This window comes from Podarcis vaucheri, assembly GCF_965113315.1.
Source record: "Podarcis vaucheri genome assembly, chromosome: 10".
In the NCBI taxonomy this organism is placed as follows: Eukaryota; Metazoa; Chordata; class Lepidosauria; order Squamata; family Lacertidae; genus Podarcis; species Podarcis vaucheri.
The window spans coordinates 32,869,341-32,891,130 of record NC_138748.1 but is presented as its reverse complement, the minus strand read 5'-3'; the positions used below and the strand labels follow the sequence as shown (position 1 = coordinate 32,891,130).

Below are 21,790 nucleotides of genomic sequence, written 5' to 3'. Positions count from 1 at the left end.
CACCCTCTGCTCTGTTCTGCAGCACTGATGTGGTGCTCCCTGCAAAATGGTGCTCTGAGTGGCTGCCCCGTTTGAAGTACCCTAAAACTGCCTCTGATGAAAGCCCTCAATGGAATCATCTGTTCTCCTGAGCATAAAGACTTTGGAAGTACTGCAGAGCTTTCTACAAGGAGCGTTTCCAGTTATTTTACTTTTCTTTCCTCCCCAATTGTTGGTTTTGATTTGAGGATATATTTCTAAAGGCATGCTTCTGGCTGCTCCCATTTCCCTTATCACCTTATCAAAATACTTCTCTCCATGGCGAACTCACCTTTCTGAAAGGGTAGATCTCACACTGCCGGTTCTCACGAGCAGGCTCTGAACCTCTTGAGTGCTTGTGGTCAATCCAGACAGGGAGCCATGGTGGCTGAGAGGGAGGTCAATAGATTCAGAGCTTGTGTGGAGGCTAGTCATTGACTGATAACTTGGTGTGTCCTTACTGCCAGCAGAGGAACTACTCAGGTTTGCAGCCCACACGAGACCGCCTGACGTGAAAGAGTGGGCTGACGCCGGGCTAGAAGCCAAGGAGTGACTTAAACTTACAACATCTGTATTCAGGTCCGAGGGTTTGCTGAAGAGAGGGCTACTGCCGCCACTCTGCCCACCTGCACTGCCCATGCTACCTGTACCTGAGGATGGAGATTCCAGGCTGCCTTGCCGAGCTAGCGTGGTACTAGGGCTGGGCATTGCAGATGTGGATTTGGCACCTTCTGTATTTGGTGCAGGGGCAGTTTTGCCACTTGCTTTGGCACCAAACAACCTACAGGAAGAAACAAAGGAAAGAAACAAAAGTGTTATTTGGAAAAGCAAAAGTTTCACGTAATAATGCTCTGAAAGCCAAGGCACGGGAATAATGAAAACAGCTAATATAAGGCCCTTCTCTCTCCCCCCCCCCCAATTGCTTCTCCCAATCAAATCCGCTTAAGCTCTTGGACATACTTTATTTTACTGTTTCAAAAGCATTAATTCCAAGATTTGTCTTTTGAGAGGAAACAGACCTTCCCAGGGAGATGAAAAGCACAACAGCCCTGTGTGATGAGATTGCGTAAAAAGATTAAACTTTCACCCAAATCCAGTGGTTAGCACAAAATCTTCAGTAGTTAAGACATTTGTTTTTAAATTAGCACAGCATGGGCTGGACAGCCTTGTAAATAGTTGGACCCCCCCATTTCAAAATCTTTATTTTTTATTTTTAAAGAAGTAATTATACTTATATGACATGCAAGATGCTAATTTGAGGTCTGTTGCCTATCTGCGTATGTGTGAAAAGATTTTGCAATTGTGTGTGGGGGGGTGGAGAAATACTATTTTAAGTTTTGGATATACAGTTAAGGCTATAGCAATTTCTGTTTCTGCGGGGTCTGAAATATTCTACATCACCTTATGCAAAGGGTTTTCTAGATTTACAGTGCAGTGTACTAAAAGGAAACAAAAAGCAACTGGCATAACGTTTATGATAAAAACCATAGCAACCAAAATAGCATATTTGATAACTCTTATGCAAAAGCATTGTGCTGGCAATTAGCCACAAGAGGGCAGCATTGACTTTGTTTCAGCAAAGAAATAGGCTTGGATTCCTAAGATTTATGGTATGATGTATAGTGCAAAGTTGCTAAGATCAGTAAACGCTGATGTTCGGATGCCACCAGCAGTGTAAAATAGAATGGTGGATTTTATTTTGCACCCCCTCCCATCTGAGTTCCTACTGAAAATCCTGTTACAATATTAGAAGATCCAAAACCAATGGGTTGTATTCAAACCAGCTTTACTCAGTGTAGACCCATTGAAATCGATGGCCTAGTAGGCCCATTTATTAAACTGTGTCTATTTTGAGTAAAAGTTAGCTGACTACAACCCAGAACATTTTAAAAACAATTTGCAAAATATATAGTTAATGAAATTCAGTTTCCTCATCTGCATCCATTAGCTATCCAGGAAAAATTACAATCAGAAAAATTATAGTCAGAGTGACATTTATTCCTTAATAATCCCTCATCAGGAAGCCTTTCAGTTTGTTAAAGGAATACCAAGCTGACTCCAATATGCCCTTCTCGGCCACTACCTATAAAAATCACGTTGTTTCAGTTCCTCCAGGTCCCACTTCCAGCCCTATGTATGTGGGTGCTATTCCTGGCTGGATGGGAAAACTGCATTTGCTAACAGTTGCTACAAGCAAAACTTCCCAACCCCAGCTATGCTGTTGCACCCTGAGTTAGCCACCTGGAATAGCATCAATCTGCTGTTAATGACTGGATTTAGGCCCTGCCCCAATTATTTCCTCCCTGATGGACACTCTTCAGAGTCTCTAAAGAGGACACAACCAGGATGCTGCTGTATGGAGCTTTAGAGAGAGGGACGCACACTCACAGCATAGAGCTTTATTGATTTTCAAATGATTTAGCAATCAAAGTTCATGGGCTGGAATGCCAGGGGGGGTGGGAGGTGGTTCTCATCGGCTGCTTTTCACTTCACAGCCATGATGGTTCTCTCAGATGCCTACTTGAAAGGCTCTGCACTTGTACTCCAGAACCTTCCTAGGGGTTACTTTATCTGAGAAATAAATATTCGCATTTCTATTGCAGAATCAGAACGGATTCACTTATCTAAATATAAAACATCACTTCCGAGAGCCGGAGGTGATTGCGGGAAGCAGAATATAAGTCTGTGATTGCTCTGTAGAATTCTCGGGAAGGAAACAGAATAAATAGTGGAATATGAGGCCAATATTAATATCAGTTGCTTAAAGAAGAAAACTTGTTCAGTTCATACTTACAGATGAAAAAAGGGGTCTCGTCTGATTACAGTGGTACCTCGGGTTACGTACGCTTCAGGTTACATACGCTTCAGGTTACAGACTCCGCTAACCCAGAAATAGTACCTCGGGTTAAGAACTTTGCTTCAGTATGAGAACAGAAATCATGCTCTGGTGGCGCAGCAGCAGCGGGAGGCCCCACTGGCTAAAGTGGTGCTTCAGGTTAAGAAGTTTCAGGTTAAGAACGGACCTCCGGAACGAATTAAGTACTTAACCCGAGGTACCACAGTATAAGCGATGGACTAGGTATCAATGTGGGGAGGACTGAAAGTTGCCTTATACTGATTCTGACAATCTAGCTCAATATTGTTTACACTGACTGGCAGCACTCCAGGATTTCTGGCAGGGTCCTCTCCCAGCACTACCTGGCCATGTTGGAGATTGAACCCGAGAGCTTCTGAATGGAAAGCAGATGTTCTACCACGGAGCTATGGCACTTCCCCTCACACAAAAACAAGCTGAGTCCAGACCCCCTGGTACACAGGTGGCAGATTGTAGGTTTGGAGAGAATGAACCTATGGTCAGCCTGTAAATACACTAAAATATCACAAATGCCCCCAAGTCTTCAGTGATCTCATTCCAAAAGAAACCAGGCCTATGTGGCATGCTGTTCCTCTGGAACTTCTCGACTCTCTGGGCAGTGGGCCGAGCATAACATTGCCATTTCACAGAAAACCCCTTACCTTCTGAATGTGGGCGAGGCAATGTCTGGATATTTTGAACCTGGCTGCCTGAGGCCCGGTGTTCCACAGGCACTGGCTGAGGTTGGACTTGATTTTGGAGAGCTGGACAGCGACACACTCTCAGAATCAGAAACGGCCACTTTTTCCTTCTCTTTGTCTGTCTGGTTGATGGTGACAGGGCTGGAGCGCCCTGAGCCAATCTTCGTAGGTTCCCTCAGTTTGTTGGTAGCGGCGGCCCCTGCAGACTTGCTGCTTACATTGGAGTCAATGCTGCTGGTGCTCGACCTGTGTCCGCCTCTGCCAGGAATCCCACTTGTGCTTGACTTCGAAGGACGCGGCAAACTTCGGTACTGCAGGGTAGTCTTTGAGCTCACGTGCAGCACGCCGTCGTCTTGATTCTGTGAGCCATCTAGGCTGGTTTTCCTCCCGGCATTGGACTTCCCACCAATAGCTGCAGATTTGGGCATCTTCCCCAAGGTTGCTGATCCACTTGTTATGGTTGCACCACTTGCAGAGATTATGGTTGAAGAGCCAACCCCAGCTTTCTTGAAACCAAAGGAACCGGTAGCTGTTGATCTGCCAATGCCCGAGGGTGGCTTTTTTCCTTCATCACCACTGCTTTTCCCTGCATCTGAAGGTGAGCGCTGGATAGAAGCTCCTTTGAGGGGAGTTTTTCCTTTTTCTGAAGCCTTTGCATCATCTGTTTTTCCTAACAGAAAGCAGAGTTTTTGTAGGAATTCATATTTGCAGCAGTACATTTTCAGTAAAACATGCAAATATGTAGAATGATAGTTTTTTATGGTTTTTGTAAGAGAGAAGAGGTTTGGCATTTCAGGATGAGAGGTGTGTAAAACTGCCAGGCAGAATTCCACCATGCAATGTACTCATTTTGTCAATGGCCATAGATCGCTTGAGATATTCTGGTTGATTCACTGAACTACATTTTCCCCCCTGCCATACTTTCCCATTATTAACATTAAATGGAGCATAGATGTCTGCATACTTCACTCATCCACGTACAGCAATGAACTGATTCAGTTTCTAAACCCATATACACAAATTCACAAGACCCTGTCAGGATGTTTGGAAGAAGTCAGAACCTATGGAGACCATTTCATCAGAGAGTTCAGTTAAACTCAATTTAGGTGGAGTTCTGAACTACTCACAGTGGCCAATCAGATGCCTATACCACCTTTCCCCTCGAATAATATATGTTTGCTTTGAGCCAGAATTCATTTGCTATTAATATTGTAAGGTAAAGGTAAAGGACCCCTGGATGGTTAAGTCCAGTCAAAGGCAACTATGGGTTGCGGCACTCATCTCACTTTCAGGCCGAGGGAGACTGCGTTTGCCAACAGACATGTGGTCATGTGGTCAGCATGACTAAACTGCTTCTGGTGCAACGGAACACCGTGGCGGAAACCAGAATGCACGGAAACGCAGTATAAGGGAAAACAGAATGGCACTATTACTACTTGTGATCCGGACTTATAATTTAGATGATGCAACCTAGAATTACAAGTATACTGCTAAAAACCCTTGATGCTTTTCACTTGCCCTGCTGTTAAATCAGGTGTCACCTATTCTGTATTTCTGTACCTGATTTTTGCTTCCTAAGTACATAATGCTTTATTTATTTTTGTTGAAATTGGCTTCGTTAGTTTTGGCCCAGAACCTATTAATGTGAAGTAAGAGCCGATCTGCTTTCTTTAATTGTATTGCATTGGTAAGTTGGAATCCTTCCTATGACTTGTAAAATAGTGTATGCTTGTAATTCCAAGCACTGTGAAACAAGCATACCGAATTATAATATATTCATCACCACTCACATTAAAATTCATTGTTATTGTCTATCCCGACACATGCAACCATTATTAGCTGTTTGCAGTTAATAATAACACTTAGCTAAATTTGGTTGGCGTAGCCTTATAGCTTGTACTAAAAGCTGTTGGAAACTCCTCAAGCCTATTACTTAGGAATAATTGCAGGTTTCAGATGTGGTGTCCAACGAACTAAAATGTGTCTATTGATTTTCATTTCGTTCATCTATCAATTTTTAGTCACTCATTACTAACACAAACATGCATAGTGCTATTTTAAAGTAATATTTCACAAAGGCAAACTCTAATTCTCTCTAGAACTCTATAGCTGCCTCTTTCTACTCAAAAAGAGAAGACGTCATGTGAAAATTTCCCTAACCCGTTCTCAGGGTCTTATCAATGAGAACAGTAACTTGGAGCAATTTGCACAACCGACTGCAAGTTCAGTTTCTGATGATGCCCATTCCTACCAGGCGTCTTGAGAGTGCTTGTTCCTGTTTTGTGCCTAGATGGCGCTGCTCCTACTTGTGCGGTCATGCCTCTTCTCCAGGAGCCAGTCTGAGAGACAGACAGAGAGGTTTTCTGGCCCCCCTTCTCAGCATCTTCAAGCGCTCCAGAGGGATGGCCCTTCCATTTGCCACTGCCGTCAATGTTGCTGTCAAAATCTTCCTCTGGTTTCTTCAGTTCCTCGCTGCTGCCCCACGGTTCGCCATCTGTTACTGAACGTTTCTCTGAATCAGTCTTCAGCTATGAGGAATTGATATCATGAAAATTACTCAGTAATCGTCTGGCTTTTATTTTCTTTCATTACGGCATGAGAGTGCAGGGATTAGGAGGAGGAAACAAAGATTCACTTTAACATCTTTCTTCCCTAGCTCCAACTGCTTAATAGTCTCTCTGAGAAGCTTTCCCCCACTAATTTTACGAACAACAACACTACTTATACTGCTGGCACTAATGGTGTCATTTCAGGGAGATGTCTCAAATGTTATTAGCTTGAAGCAACACTGGTTTGTAAATGTCAATTAATTTTTATTTTATTATTTTTTAAAAAAAAAAAACCTATCCAAAAGAAGCAGTGTTTCTCTGAAGCTTCCATATGTGCCTGAATGCCCTTGATTAGAACACGCTTCCTCAACCTCGGCCCTCCAGATGTTTTTGGCCTACAACTCCCATGATCCCTAGCTAGCAGGACCAGTGATCAGGGATGAAGGGAATTGTAGTCTCAAAACATCTGAAGGACCGAGGTTGAGGAAGCCTGGATTAGAACATCAACATTGCCTAAGAGACCCTAAGACAATGGCCCCCATAAAATGGAAAGCTAGAGAACATTAAAAATGAATAATCTCTTGTTCCAGATTTTTCCAGACTCCAACACCCAAATCTTGGCATGATGACACTGGCCCAATGGACTTAGAATTACATAACGAGTTAACCTGGAATCTTATTAGCATAAGCCTATTATGCTAAGTAAATGCTAAGTAATACCACTAAGTAAATGTATCTGGGTGCACTGCTGCAGCCTTCCACCCCAAAGCAAGCTTCCATGGAGCTCAGCAGGCGCCAGGACTACTACAAGAATGGAGGCATTGAGGACAGCTCCACATAGGCGCATTAGAACCTCAGAACGTGCTCCTGAATTTCTGAATCAAAGCTGTTGCCTTCAGTATTCACAACCCAGAGGGCACAATACAGACCATGCAGGCATAGACCTTGCATGGAGAGGATATCCTTAAGTGCCCCCTTCCTCTACCTACAGGTGCGCATGGGCAGGTTGCACAACCGGCTGTTAGTTGGAATGGAGGATCAGATCTCCTACTCTACTCAGTTAAATTCACTCACGTGCCATGGAGGTTGGTGGTGCAAACAGGGGTGTGTGTCCAGCTTTCCCATTTCCCCCTAATACCATCTTGTACCATCTCGGCATGCGCCTATATGCACATACGGTGGGGTGAGAAGGTGGCAGCCTTCTGCCGAGTATGGGAATCTTCTGCATATGAATGCTGGGCCTATGGGAAACTGGGGCATCTACAGAGGATGTCCTTCGCACCGCATTCACTTACAATAGTAAAGGTAAAGGGTAAAGGGACCCCTGACCATTAGGTCGAGTCGTGGACGACTCTGGGGTTGCGGCGCTCATCTCGCTTTATTGGCCAAGGGAGCCGGCGTACAGCTTCCGGGTCATGTGGCCAGCATGAGTAAACCGCTTCTGGCGAACCAGAGCAGCGCACCGAAATGCCATTTACCTTCCTGCCGGAGCGGTACCTATTTATCTACTTGTACTTTGACATGCTTTCGAACTGCTAGGTTGGCAGGAGCTGGGACCGAGCAACGGGAGTTCACCCTGTTGCGTGAATTCAAACTGCCAACCTGAACGGCAAGTCCTAGGCTCTGTGGTTTAACCCACAGCGCCACGCGTGTCCCTCTTACAAGTGACCTGCGTCACTTACAATAGCCAGCTGATAATAATTTGCAACAATTGGTACCAATTGTGGCCGTTACCAAATGCTGCTTATAACCAGGCCCATGTAGAGCTTGCCTGAGGTCTGGGGCAGGAGTCTTGTTAGAATAAAGTTATAAGCTCAAACTGATAAGGTGACTTCTTTCCATTGCCTTTAAAACAGCAACAATGAACAGGGTCTCTTTAGCTTGATTTCATGTCTTGGGCTCATGCGCCAAAAACAGAAAACAAGAAGCAAATTCAAATGTGTCAAAAGTTTGCAATATGCTTACCAAAGTTGTCAGTGCTGCAATAACTGGCTTGACTGAAATGTGGCTCTCATTAGGGGCCAATAGACCAACATAGGGCACAACAGCTCTTTAAAATAGCCGGGCTGCGATCTGTACCCTTACACATGGCGCTTGCATTTATAAAAGGGGTGTGATAATCACGAATAGCATGACACTTTACCTTTAAAACACCCCCTCCTCATCAGAATAAAGTACAGAACTTCTCTGAGTTCCTAGAAATTTCAAGCTGTGAGCAATAGAAAATGTGATAGTGCCATTAAACTCCAGCAGAGTTTATGACTCTCCACAGGCCCTTGATGAGGAAACAGGTCTTCCTCTTTGGTACACGAAGATACATGCACAGAAGTTGGTGCTTGTTTGTCTTTGTATTCAATTAACTATTTCATTGTGGTTTTATGACGTCACTGTATCATCAGATTTGCATAATTATATCTGCAAATTGTGCTGGGAGAAGCTTAGGAGGATTGCGGTTGTTGCAAACAAAGAAAAACAAACCACCCTGCAAAAATAAATAAAAAGGACGTTTGGAAAAGGGGGAAAAATTGTGTGTGTGCAATAGTGAAATGGAAAAATAAGCAATAAAGCCCCTAAGCAGTGGCCTGGATTCATCAGGCTGCCAGTGCTAGACAGAGCAGAAAATGTCAACACCTACATGGGTATGTGCATTCTTTCTTGAAGAGGCAGTAATATTGGAATAAGAGCTGACCGATGATGTTGTGTTCAGATCATCTGTGCTGATGTTATCCAAAGTATCACTGAGGCCGCTGCTAACTGAACTGCTGTCATCCCAGCTGCAGGCAGGTGGAGGCGGGGGAGAGAAAGAAAGAGAAGATGAGTATGTCATCTATTCACACCTTGATGAGAAAATGCAAATAGAAATCAGCTAGTTCACCATTTCCCCACCACCACCCAAAAAAGAGGTTAGAAATTAAACAATACCTTAGAAATTAAACATGACATTGTATCATTTTCTAGGTGTTTTTAATTAACCATTTATTTCTTGCTAAAAAAATATATGCCTTGATAGCAACTCCATCAGGAAGCCATTCAAAAAATGCAATTTCAATTTTTAGCAGGGCCAGGTATATATATATGTTGTTAGAGCTGGTCGCTTCATGGTTCGTTGCAATCACCTTTGGAACACTCCCAAGTGAAATTCATTACACCGGCCTGAATTTCTGGCCTTAGTTTTATTATTAAGCTTGAAGCACTTCTACGGGTTTCCCGGGAAAAAGAAAAGAAATATTTCTTTTGGATGTACTCTAACCAACTGTCAAGCCCAATTCGTGCTTTAGATCTCAGATTAGGTTTGAAGTTTGTCCACCCTGTCTAGCCAACACCAACAATGCCTGAAGGAGGAAAGCATGATTGCAAAAATGGGAGGATATGCAGTGGACGTGTGTCAGGGAGCAATGATTGGATGCAGATCCTTGATGTAAATCCATTGCACGTTTTCAGCAAGCCTGCACAGCTTGTGACCGATTGATGTAGTAAAGGCTGCCAACTACACTGGAGAGTGACAACCAGCCCCTGCTCTGTCCATCCCAGATAAGCAGAAATTTCCCTATCAGAAATTTGCTACTTTTCATGAGATTCCTACTGCTTTCTTCAAAATTCCTCAGATGTTTGCCAAACAGGAGCCACCAAGATTGCTTTGAAATCTCACATTTATTTGTTGTGAGTTACCCTGAGGCGCTTTTTTTTGTATTTTATAGCATGTGGTAGGGCATAAATTGAATGAATAAATTGCAACAGTACTTTGGCCGCAGGACTGAAGCTGAGAAATTCCCTTGTCCCTTATTGATTACTTTCTGCCCCAGGTTAAAAACCACCTATTAAGGCATTAATTATCTTTAGTACTCAGTTTTGCGAGGATTTGAGAGTATTTGTATCCAGGCTTTCCATACTCTCTGTAGACATCCCCATAATAATAATAATTCAGTAGCACACTTCAAAAACAATTCTGGGCTGTGTCCAAGTTTTAGTTTAAGTAAGAGGTGACCATTAAAAGTAGATATTGAGCTGCTAGATAAATGGAGTTGGGTCAGCCAGATTTTTAGTTGATTTGCACAGTCATGGCAGGCGTTTTACCATCTGCAGACTCCCACATCAAGAAAGAGAGCCACCACACTATGAAAAGCTGTTTTTCACTTGAGTGTACCACATTAGCTTTTTCTGTGACACTTCTTGATGTGTAAGCAAATGCAGCTGTTGCTTCATCTCACAGCTGTTGCATGAACAGTACACCCTCCCCAATCTATTAAAAGAAGCTGGTGGGGTGAGGTGTGAGGTGGCCAGACATGATGGAGCTGAGCGATTAGAAAGACTTCTGCAGGCAGAAACTCAATCATTTGAGGAATGTTTAACAACTGCTGTTTAAAAAAAAAATCAAAGCGACTTCATGATTTTTTACAATAAATGTTTAGACTCTTCACTGCTGCCGTATCATGTCAATGATAATGTCCATGTGTAATCGGAAACATGCCATTATCTTAAATAAGAATTTCCCTAAGCAACTGCCTGCCAGATAAAATAATTATCTCAAATTAGAGAGTGCCATTAATTTTGTTTGCTATATTTGCTAGATTTAATCGGCTTTCTCTGAAACTCATGCAATGAACTTATCACTGGGTTAGGTCATCAGAAGTTCAATTCAAGCACTTCATGCTCATCTGATGGGCCAAACTGCATGGAGGAAGATGTGAATTTGAGCAGTCACATGTAAAGCAGGGGCAGAGTGCAATTTAAAAGTATAAAAAACACACACAGGCAAGTCTCATCCACTACTTCTTCCTCTGCAGGAACCCTCCCTATAGCTGATTTCTTTACAGCTGTGCTGACCTCTGGTAATGGAGCCTGGAAGAGGGATAACTGCATTTAAAGACCGGGGGTGGGCCATATCTGTGCATGAAGCAATTACTGATGCCCCCCAACAATACACCTGCTGCACCAGTGCAAATGTGAGCAGGAGGTGATGCTGAGCAGCAGGTGGTCTGTTGAGCCCTCTCAGGGTGCTAGTGTGAGCAAAGAGTTTTCAAACCTCTCCACTCAAGACTAGAGCAACGTTGGTGATGTGGACCTCTCCAACACCTCAACAGACAATGGTGAATAGCAACGCTTTTGCCTTCTGTCCTGATTCACTGTGGCTTTCTGCCTTGAATAGCACAGTAGTAGATTCTTCTGGAGCAATGCAGTGGAACTGTCCATCAAGTAATAATGAGGAGAGTTTTTCTAGGGGAGGGAAAGCTCGCTAGGAAAACTCCACCTGTCTTTGACAATCTGAGGGGTTTTTTCAGTGGAGGAGATTGGAGGAAACTGTCTCCTTTCATTTGCAGGTAGAAAGTGAAGAAATACCCGTTGCTCCACTCCTGCCCCACCATCACCCCCACCCCCAATTATTGGGCACAAAAGAGTTGATTTAACATGGAATAAGGAGGGAAGGGAGTGTGGGAATCTAAAATGGAACAGCAGAAGGATTTAAAAGAATAAGGGGTGGAGTGCATATAGCTCAGTAAATTTAATTATTGATAACATATTGAATCAATAAATAAGGGAGAGAGGAATTTTGGCTTTGGTTAGGCTCACTTTAAAATTTTGGCCACACCTAGCTTTACACTCCAACCACACCCACTTTGACATGTGGCTCCCAAAAGGTTTGCCCTGGATCTTTGTGGCCCTCAGCCCAAAAAGGGTTAGCCATGTCATCCCTGTTTTAGGAAATGAACTACAGTTTAGGGAAGGGAGAGAAGTAGCAGATAGGGGGAAGAATTCTGAATCCACAGAAAAAAAGGTTCCTCATGTACTTTAAATCACCTTTTCCCATTTTCCCACTTTATAAGTGAGGCTGATTTTAAATTAGCTTTTTCCCCACCTTCTATCCTGAGCTAGTATTTTCAAGTGGCACATTTATCTAGATATGAATAGGCTTTTTTTTTTTAGCACCACTTGTGAAAACACCTTTAAGATAAACAGCTACAAGTTTTGAAGGTCAGGTGTTAAGTGGTTTTGCCATTCTAGAACTATACAGTACACAATTGACAGAGGTAAATGTGTTCTTTTACGGATCGATAGTAAGGTGAAGAATCTTGGGAGTCTGGCCTCATAAGCAGCTTTGCTCATTAAATAACAACCTAAATTTAGCCATCGAGCTGAATTAGGGCAGGAAAAGGACTTTATAACTGATTCACTAACTTCCTTATGAATTATTTCTAGCTCGTTAAGGTAGACAGATAAGAAAATAATTGGAGCATTTTACTGAGAAAACCTCTCTGTAATATACCATTAAACATCAATTGCGAAGGCTGCCTTCATCACCATGACACTAAGTTCGATCCATCAACCATTTTTGTGTTCAGTCCTGGGCATGGCGGCTAATGAGTCATAAAGCAGCATCACTACCCCTGTCTAGTCAGATTCAAGATGGCACAGACTACATAAAAATGAAGCCACTGTCTGTACAAGTCAGACTACACAATGAATCCTTCTAGAAGTTTATAACAACTATTCTATCTTCATAGGTAAATGCCTATGAAGGCCGTTAGACTCATACTTTACCTTCCTTTCCACAGCAAGCGTAATGCATTACCTGTCATTTTCAAGCATGGCAACCACTGAAGCATAAATTCCCTATAACTTCAGGGTCATAGAATATATTTCATCACCATTTTCACAGCTAAATTGTATGTGGCTAGGAAAAAAATAGGAATAAACAAATGGAACCACCACTATCTATTACTCTTTAAGGTACCTTTCCCTGTAGGTTTAGGAAAAATGGAAACATACAACAAAATAAAATGAGGCATTTTACCATTTAATAAAAGGGCATCTTGTTTTACACATGAAATTATCCCCTCAACTATTTCTGAGTCACCACATGTAGTAAACAAATATGTAGAACCAGGGTTTAAAATTCTCTGCCTGAAATAAGATATATATTCTGCAAGAGCAGCATGGGAGCAACTAATCTGCTGATTCAATTTTAATTGGGAGTCAAACTTTTTAACTTTGATTTCTGTTTGAAATAAGAGTACAACTGGAGTATTACAGGTATCTGACAAAGTTATTTGTTGGATTGGTAACAAAGTCAAAATGAAACAGACTGCCCCTAGATTCTCAAATATTAAAAAGTGGCAAACAATATGTTTTTCATTATCCTTCATCATATTCAAAACAGATTAGTGGCATAACATTTAAGTGGATTTCAAAAATGTTTAGCTCTAGATATGTAACACACACACACACACACACACACACACACACACACAAAAGGAAGAGACCTGCTGGATCAGGTCACGACTCCCCCTAGTCTAGCACTCTGTTCTTACATTGGCCAACCATACACATGCCCATGGAAGACCACAAGCACACATATACACAAAGTTAAACACAATGGAAGAATTCCATCAAGAAATTCCATCAAGAAATTACAGCGATGTATTAATAACCCACAGGAACAACACTTCAGCTAAAATTACCGCTCAGATGCTTTTTGTTTAGTTGCAAAACATACAGCTTGCAGCCAAGAGAGTGTTTACATTTTTCACACACAGGTGCTGACAAGTTAATTAACACAAGTTAAATTTAGGCCAAAATGCGGGAGCTCACAAATGAGCAAGTCACCTTGATTCTTTGTTTTCAGTTATTAAGTAAAACAACTTTCTGCTTCTTCCCATTTAATACTTAACTAAGCACCTATTTGTTGGTTTATCAAAAACTGTCTGTGCAAGAGCTTAAAAACGAAGGCAGCAATACTCCATATATATTGGATATATATTTTATTTGCTTACTTTCTCTTCCTATGTATGAAATGTTAAAGTTTTTTGTGTAGTGATATAAATGTCCTCTCCTTTTTTCATCGTATTATCCTATTTAAATGATTACTGTATTTTAATTGCACTTTGTTTCATGCTTCTCTGTAGTGTTTACAGGAGGGATATGAATCAAAAATATATGCTTGCATAAGACAATCCTGTATGCAGGCTTAATTGCCCTGACTTAAAGGTCTGTGAGCAGTTTGTGGAAAACAGATATAATGTCTATTTACTAGGACTGCCTGCTATGGAAATAAATTTTAAAACCTGGAACCTGTGTGGGTGGATCCCTGAGCCAATCCACTATATACAAGAGGCAAAGAAGCCCAGATTTCTTGCCACTCTTGGAAAAGAGCCCATCAGTTTGGGGCAGGTTGAGAGCAAAATTTGTCTATTTCCCTAGGTGCACACCATTTTTAATAACTAGTGAGTAAACAAACAGCCATGGCCCTTGCTTCTATCAACCAGTGATACAGGGATAATTTTAGAGACCGAATATAGCAGACATGCAGACATTCTTTAAATTGTAATGTGCATTATTTCAAAATGTGGTAAGCCAGCCTTGCTGCTTGTCAGGAGGCCGGGGGTTGCTCATTATGCTGGGTGGGGTCAATGCTACTATTGGGAACTGGTCCCAAAGCAAAAATTTGGCCAGCTAGAACATATTTCTGGGCAGTTAGCAACTCGGCTGCTGGCTATGCATGACAAACCTTCTGACAACTGGATTCAGTTCTTGGGTTTGCTGAATGACTGAGAAGTATTGGGGCTACAAGTTGCCCATTCTGATACAGTACATAGGCTCTGTCCATAACTCTCTGTCATTGGTTAAATTCCCTATTAAGCATTCACAGAATTATCTATGTACAAAAGATTAAACCATGGTATAATTGAAACCAGATATTAATGTGGTTAAATGATGATAAGCAATACATTTCTTCAGGCTATGCCTTTTATAATTTTATTACTGAATTCTTCTTTTAACAGCCATACTTACAGTATTTTCTTTTTCTTTTTTTAAGAAATCTATTCTTTAAAATCTGTGTAGTGTACTGTAACAAGATATAGCGAGAAGGTGAGTATAATTGCTATGAGGATCAAAATACTCTGTAGAGAAGATATGTAAACTTTCTGGAAGTAAGTGTGTGTGTGTGTGTGTGTGTGTGTGTTCATACCAGCAAATGGTTCACTGGATAATTCTATGAAAGTCTTCTGATAAACTTAATTGCTCGCATCCAGAGGGGCAAAAATGATACATGTGAACAGTTTACACATCAAACTTCGTCTATAAGTAACCATCAAAATCACATGAGCAGAAATCTCCTTGTGTAAAATGGTTGCTTTCACTAAAACAGAAAGTTGATTTTGTATTCTCTCTTGCTTATTCCCTCTCAGCACGACAGCACAGCCTTAAGACACATGTGCATAGTCTGGTTCCATGGAAGCTTACTACAGCTATGTAGGGCTAATGTAAGAAAGGAAAGGTGCACAGCCTCATGCAAAACACATACCCCTATCCAGGGACGGGCATATGCTCATGAAACAAATTTTAAGGGCTCATCCATACTTCCTCTCTCCCCGCTGCTTTCCCAGACTGACGTTTGCTCTGATTTAGCACTAAAGAATGCATTTTCCCTTGGAAAGTAGCAAGGCAAGGGGAAAACAGCTCAAACCCATGCTTTCTAGGCATGGGATAAATGGAAGTGTTGACAAGCCCTTTTTGGATTTCATGCCACAGTCACAGAAACCTGTTCCTGGGAGAGGGCAAGAGAAACTCACATTAGGGTGCAAAACTGGCTGCTTTGTGCAAAGGATGAGAGTAACAATCATCGGAACGGCTGGAGAGATTTCTTGTGCACAGAAGAGATTTGGCCCTTGTGTCCATCCGATTTGGACCAGGTGTTTAGCTTTATATCCACTTCCTTAGCACGAGGAGGCTGAGATGGGTCTGATGTTGAGAGTATAGAATCCTGTTCCTTCCAGGTATTTCATTCAGGTGCAGGTAGGCAGGGTTCAGGAATTAGCCTCTGGGCTCCTGGGTACTCCAGGCCTCAACTGGGGCAAAAGATGTACAAAGATGCTCTCGCTTCAATGTGCTCTTATTTCATTACCACGCCTGGAGGCTCAGATCTTTTGCTCCAATATCCAGCTTTATTGCAATTTATGACATTGTTCTGCAGCTGCTGCCTCAGTGCCTTGTTTTACTACATAGTGGACTTAGCTCCTGCTGTTGCTCAAGTGTCCTAGCCCTCCTGGTTTGATGCTCCTGACCATCTCAGAGGACCACATTGCATGACAAAGATCACATTACCCCATTACCTTAACACTTCTTCTATATAAAGCACGCACACAAACATGTCAAAATAGTTCCCCCTGGGCAAGAAATTATCCTTGCTAGGGCTCCAGCTCAGCACACCACTCCTCTTCTTTATATATGGACAGTCATATATGCAGCGAGCACACTTTCCCAGAAATTCAATGGAGCTTACTTCTGAGCAGATATGTATAGGACCGCACCATCTGGAGGCGCACAAAATAGTGTCATTAAGGTTGCTTGGCAACGGCAATTGTGCATCTTCTCCGTTCAGAGCTTTCAAAATGGTCAAGGGTGAAACAAGACAGTGGCAAATATAGGGAAAGGGAATAGGAATGGCAACTGCCCCCCCCAAGTTGGTTTGTTGATTGTTGAATGTAATCCATGAGAAATTATTCAATTGTTCCATGTAAAAACTGCTCATTTCAAAAAAGGTTGCAGGTTGGATCAACACAATTTTGCTCTTCTGGTTATCTCCATTAACCTCCCATATTTCCTTCCTGGACACATGGAGGTAGCTTTGGGGATACCTGATACTGCCCTTTGGCTAGAGCTGGGAAGTGTCTATTTCCAAGGAGGGCAGCTATAATTGTTCAATTAACCGTAATCTAAATTTTAAACTTTGGGAAATTATGAGTGGCAAAGGATAATGCGATGGTTTGGGTAGGCAGCAGATAACACTAAGTTTAACGAATGTAGCAAACGCTACGACTGAACTTAATATTGCCACTGCATTTTGATGAAGATAATAAATTAAACCAAGAGAGCAAGAAACTGTGTGCATGGTATAAAGCTCACTTGAGAGCAGCAACAATCTAACATGCAAAGGTCAGAGCTGTACAAAAAACAGATAGTACGCAGCCAAGGAAATCACTTTATCAGTTGGATACTAGAGACTGATTAAAGCTGCCACTGTCTGCAAAAAAAAGTCTCATGAATATAATATGGAAAAAGGAAATCAAGCACTACATCTCCAAGAAGAGCTAATTCCCCCTCTAAATATAAATGTTAAACATATTTAATCATAATCTAATTCAGAATCATTTACTTAAACCTTTTCTATACATAACCATATTGAAACCTAACGGGGGCAGGGATCACTTTTGCCACCTTGATCGTATGATTTTAAAAGTGGCTGTGTTAATGATATTGTAAATCAGGCATAGGCAAACCTGGCCCTCCAGATGTTTAGGACTACAATTCCCATCATCCCTGACCACTGGTCCTGTTAGCTAGGGATGATGGGAGTTGTAGTCCCAAAACACCTGGAGGGCCAAGTTTGCCTATGCCTGTTGTAAATGTCCTTCCATCTATATACATAATTGGCTGTCTTCACTTCCATTGGAAATATACATTGATTTTTGAATGATCAGTGCCTAGGTCGGGGGCTCCTACCCGAGATCCAGATGGGCATGCAGTATCTTTTAGATGACCTAACTTTCAGGAACATCAAACACCATACAGCTTTCTGGGGAAGGAGCTATAAAAATCAATTACATCACATATCATAGGTTCTCTCAGAGCACAGGAAAAGCGTTTAAGATTCTGCCCAACTCAGGCATCCCCATATAAATTATCCCTTGATAGTATTTCGATTTTCCTGTTTGTTTGTTTTTATTACCAGGGTTTGTGGAGGAGGAAGCTACCAGACTACTATATCTCTATCCTTTCACATCTTTTAGTTTTATCTCCCTGAAATGATTGAACTTGAAAAAGAGTGAAGATTTTTACTAAAAAGGGGCTGCTTAATGAAGCTTGTCCCCCCCACCTTAAGCTAAAACACACACATACATATATATGCTAGCTTGTAAATGCACTGCAAGGTATATTAAATGTGGAGCACTCTTCAATGTTGAGCCCAGTGAGGGTTTTTTGCAGGAATATTATTGCCAGTGGTAGAGCATCTGCTTTGCATGAAAAAGCTCCCAGATTAGGCCCTGGTCATCTCAAGGGAGATGAGTCCTGCCTGAAATCCTGGAGAGGGGCTGCCAGTTGTACAGATGGCCCTGAGCTGGATGCACCAAGGATCTGATTTGGTATAAGGCAGCTTCCCATTTTCCTAGTTCAAACAGACAATTATTTTTGTGCTCCCTCCTTCCTTCAGTTGTTCACTTTCAGCCTCACCTTTCAGGTAAGCATGCTGAGTGAAGCATAGCAACAATTGGTAACTAGGCAGCGATAGCTAGAGAGTGCCATTTTCCCCACAACTGCACCTTGATGCTGGGAAAAAATGGCATGCTGTCATGTATTCAATTTTTGCTCATCTTTGAAGTATACAAGGCACAGAAGTAAGCAATTTTACTTTGCTGCTAAGTTGAATGATAACTACCATACTTTTCCATCTATAAAGCACCCCCTATTTTTGGGGACTGAAATTTAAGAAAATGGGGGGAGATGGCACAGAGTGGTCAAGCTTTTTGGGGGGAGATTACCCAGGGGTATTGAGCTTTTAAAAGGGGGGATTGCTAAAAACCGCTCACCCCCACACATTACAAAATCTGCCTCCCATCTGTCCCATTGCCAATCACCCGCCCAACTGCCGGAGCATCAGCCAATCAACACCACCCATTGACGCAGCCACCAATAACACGCACAATAGCCGCTGAGAGCCATGGCAGCAACCAATCAAACGTCCACGCTATGCACTAGACAACAACTTTTTAGCATGATTTTTAAAGAAAAAAAGATAGTCTTATACACAGAAAAGTACAGTAAGTACCACACTATTATGTATTTTATCTTTGTGTCTGTCTCTAAAGGCTTGAGACCAGTTTACTTAAGGGGTCGCCTTACCCGTACATGCGAATTCTGTCTGTGAAATGTCATGCAGTGTCTACTCTCTGTTTGTAAGAAGTCATGCCTTCGTACTGCACCTGTACTGATGTGGAAACTGATGCAAAATGAACAGAGAACTGAACTTAAAACTGGGAGGTGGGGGGGGGGGAGAGAAACTGAAATTGACAGATCCATCCATCTCTATCTTTTCCTCCCTCTCTGGTTTGTTCTTTTAAGGCCTCTGTTGTAGTCCCAAGAGAAGTCAGTTGTTCATTGCAATATAAATTTAAATGAACTGGAGCTCCAATGAAAAATTGGGTTCCTTGCACTGACAAAAGGAACAGATTTTTTTTTTTGCATGTTTCAGAAACTTGCACCATGATTAAATGCCCATGCACATGATATGGATGGCAAAAGTTATTGTAAATTAATGCATGAAATGAAAAGCTGCAGCAAAAGCAAACTGTACATTTGTCAACTCATTACAGAATTTTTCAGAGAAGATTAAAATGATAGGAAAGAGGGAACATAGTCAGTATACAAAAGACTAATGAATCGGATGTCCATCCACTGCTATATATAATAAGGATCCATTAGGGGATAATTGCAACCTATATGTAGGATAAAACCAGGAGAGAAGATAAATCTAATATATAGCCACATATAAATGTTGCATAAAGCTTAACATTCACATGAGGCCAAATCATATAATACAGCCGTAATTTCCCAAATTGTTGAATAGCCTGCTTTTTCTTATTTTAATCCATTGTATAGCCCTAATTCACTATTTGCCTCTATTTGCAGTGGGGGGGGGAGTGGTTTTAACAGGAACAAAGTGATCTTTGGTGTTATAATTGAGCCATTAATGCAAAATGTATTTCATTAGCACTGTTGTCATCTCAATGAATAACCTAACATTGGCTGCATTAGAATTAGTGACTTGCATGTGGTAGTATAAGTTGAAAAACCATACTGAAAATGGAGAAAATGAATCTAAACATTATGTTCTTATCAAATGCATTCATTTTTCAATTTTAAAATGTTATTGGATTTTTTGACATTAAGATGTGAGACTATTCCAATTATAATAGTGATACATTAATAGCGTGCTGGGAGCAAAAACACCATTAATAATGATTCAGCACTTATTTTCTTATTGCCCAGCTTTCTTTTAGATTGTGGGGGAAAAATGACATTTTAGTACTTATTTTGAAAAGCTATCATTTCCATTCCATGTTGCCCCAGTTATTTTTCAATTCTGCAAATAAGTGTAATGGGGCGGGGCGGGGGGGGTTAGACCCTCTGCAGTATTTTTCAGGAAACCGTATCTGAACAGTTATGGAAAGAACAATATAATTTTATTGGATATAGATAAAACGCTATATATGCATGCACACAACTGTAAACAAAATGCAAATGCATAGCCATGGGAAGCTCTGTCTGCTTTCAAGCAATGCTTCCCACTGATATAAAAAGAATTCCTCAGTGACCTCTGTCGAATTTATGTCACAGATGACATGTTTGCCGCTGAAAATTTTCCTTCAGCGCTATTAGAAAAAGCCTGTGCTGAGATTTCTGGGTGAACATGAGGTGACAGCATTGCTGTAGCAGAGGTGTGTTTTGACACTGCCTGTTTCCAGAGCAGCTATGCTCCTTGGCACTGCAGTTGCTTCCAGCTGTTGATTCCCCTTTTGTGTTAAATCATTAGAGAAGCTTCCGACAAACAGCATATTGATTCACAACACCTGTGCTTTCATATTTGGAGACTCCAACTTAAGTTCTTTTCCCCTTCCACATCTATTCCCCCTTATCCTACCTGAAAAACAAGTGTAGGTGCTTCATGAATATCTGAGAGGAAATCCAACAGCCATTTCCCCTCTGTCTTGCTAGCATGGGTTTAAGTGGGGAGAGGACAGTAGACCTAAATCTAATATTTTCTTAAAGCAATCTGAAATCAGTGTGGATATAATGCATTTAGTATAATTTATGCTAAATATTTATACTGAATACAGTATTTTGGATCTTACCACTATTTCCAATTATGCAGGGATCTGCTTTTATATTCACCTTTCATTTCTGAGGAATGTCTTCCTCAGTCTGTTCATATTTCTTACACTTAATCCGCCAACGTTATTTTGCTTTGTTTGTGACTCATGTACGCTTTGACTGATTTCTGTGATAGCTATCTTGGACATGGTCTTTTTAATTTCCAAACTGCCTGTGCAAGCTGTGGAAATCAAGTTGCTGGAAATGTTAAGAGAAAACCAACAAAGCTGACATTAGCATTTGCAAAGTCAAATCATGATGCAGAGATCTAGATTAAACAAGAAGCAATTTGTTTTAATTCAGAATGCTGCTTTTGCATTTCAGAGTTCTTCATTATCACAATATATCACAACTTTATGCCGACAAGTGAGAATATTCTTTTAGGGTGATTTCTTGTTGAGCTGCAGTCGTTGGAACCATTGAATGGATGCCGCAGTAGGGCTCGGAGCTTTATGGAAACACATTCCCAAATACAAAATAGGTGTGAGCTGTATTCTTTATGGACATGCATTTAATTTTGGCTTTCCCCAGCAAATTGCATGAAAGTATGGTCTTGCTTGGGGAGCACAGAACTAATGTAAGGCAGAGAAAGTCTTGGCAGCTAAAGAGATTTTATATTGGAATGGAGGCTAGAAGAGTACAGAACAGTGACTGATGTTGAGGAAGAATTCAAGGGCCACACACTGTGCCATCAACAGGGGCATATCTAGGGGTTGGCTGCCACCAAGGGTGCAGGCGGGGAG

The 21,790-nt window shown here is 41.6% G+C and overlaps 1 protein-coding gene across 9 annotated transcripts in view; it reads right to left on the bottom strand.

The window, feature by feature from the left end:
• Window positions 1-21,790, bottom strand: part of NAV3 (neuron navigator 3) — a 459,986-nt gene that overhangs the window by 62,337 nt on the left and 375,859 nt on the right. For 8 of the 9 annotated variants that reach the window (XM_082240708.1, XM_082240709.1, XM_082240710.1 and 5 more), the window contains 4 exons: window positions 8,758-8,896; window positions 5,825-6,101; window positions 3,535-4,243; window positions 311-799 (listed from right to left, as the gene is read on the bottom strand). In XM_082240708.1, coding sequence (XP_082096834.1) covers window positions 311-799; window positions 3,535-4,243; window positions 5,825-6,101; window positions 8,758-8,896 — 1,614 coding nt within the window. The remainder of the gene's footprint in view (window positions 1-310; window positions 800-3,534; window positions 4,244-5,824; window positions 6,102-8,757; window positions 8,897-21,790) is intronic. The other variant, XM_082240711.1, reaches the window with a different exon arrangement.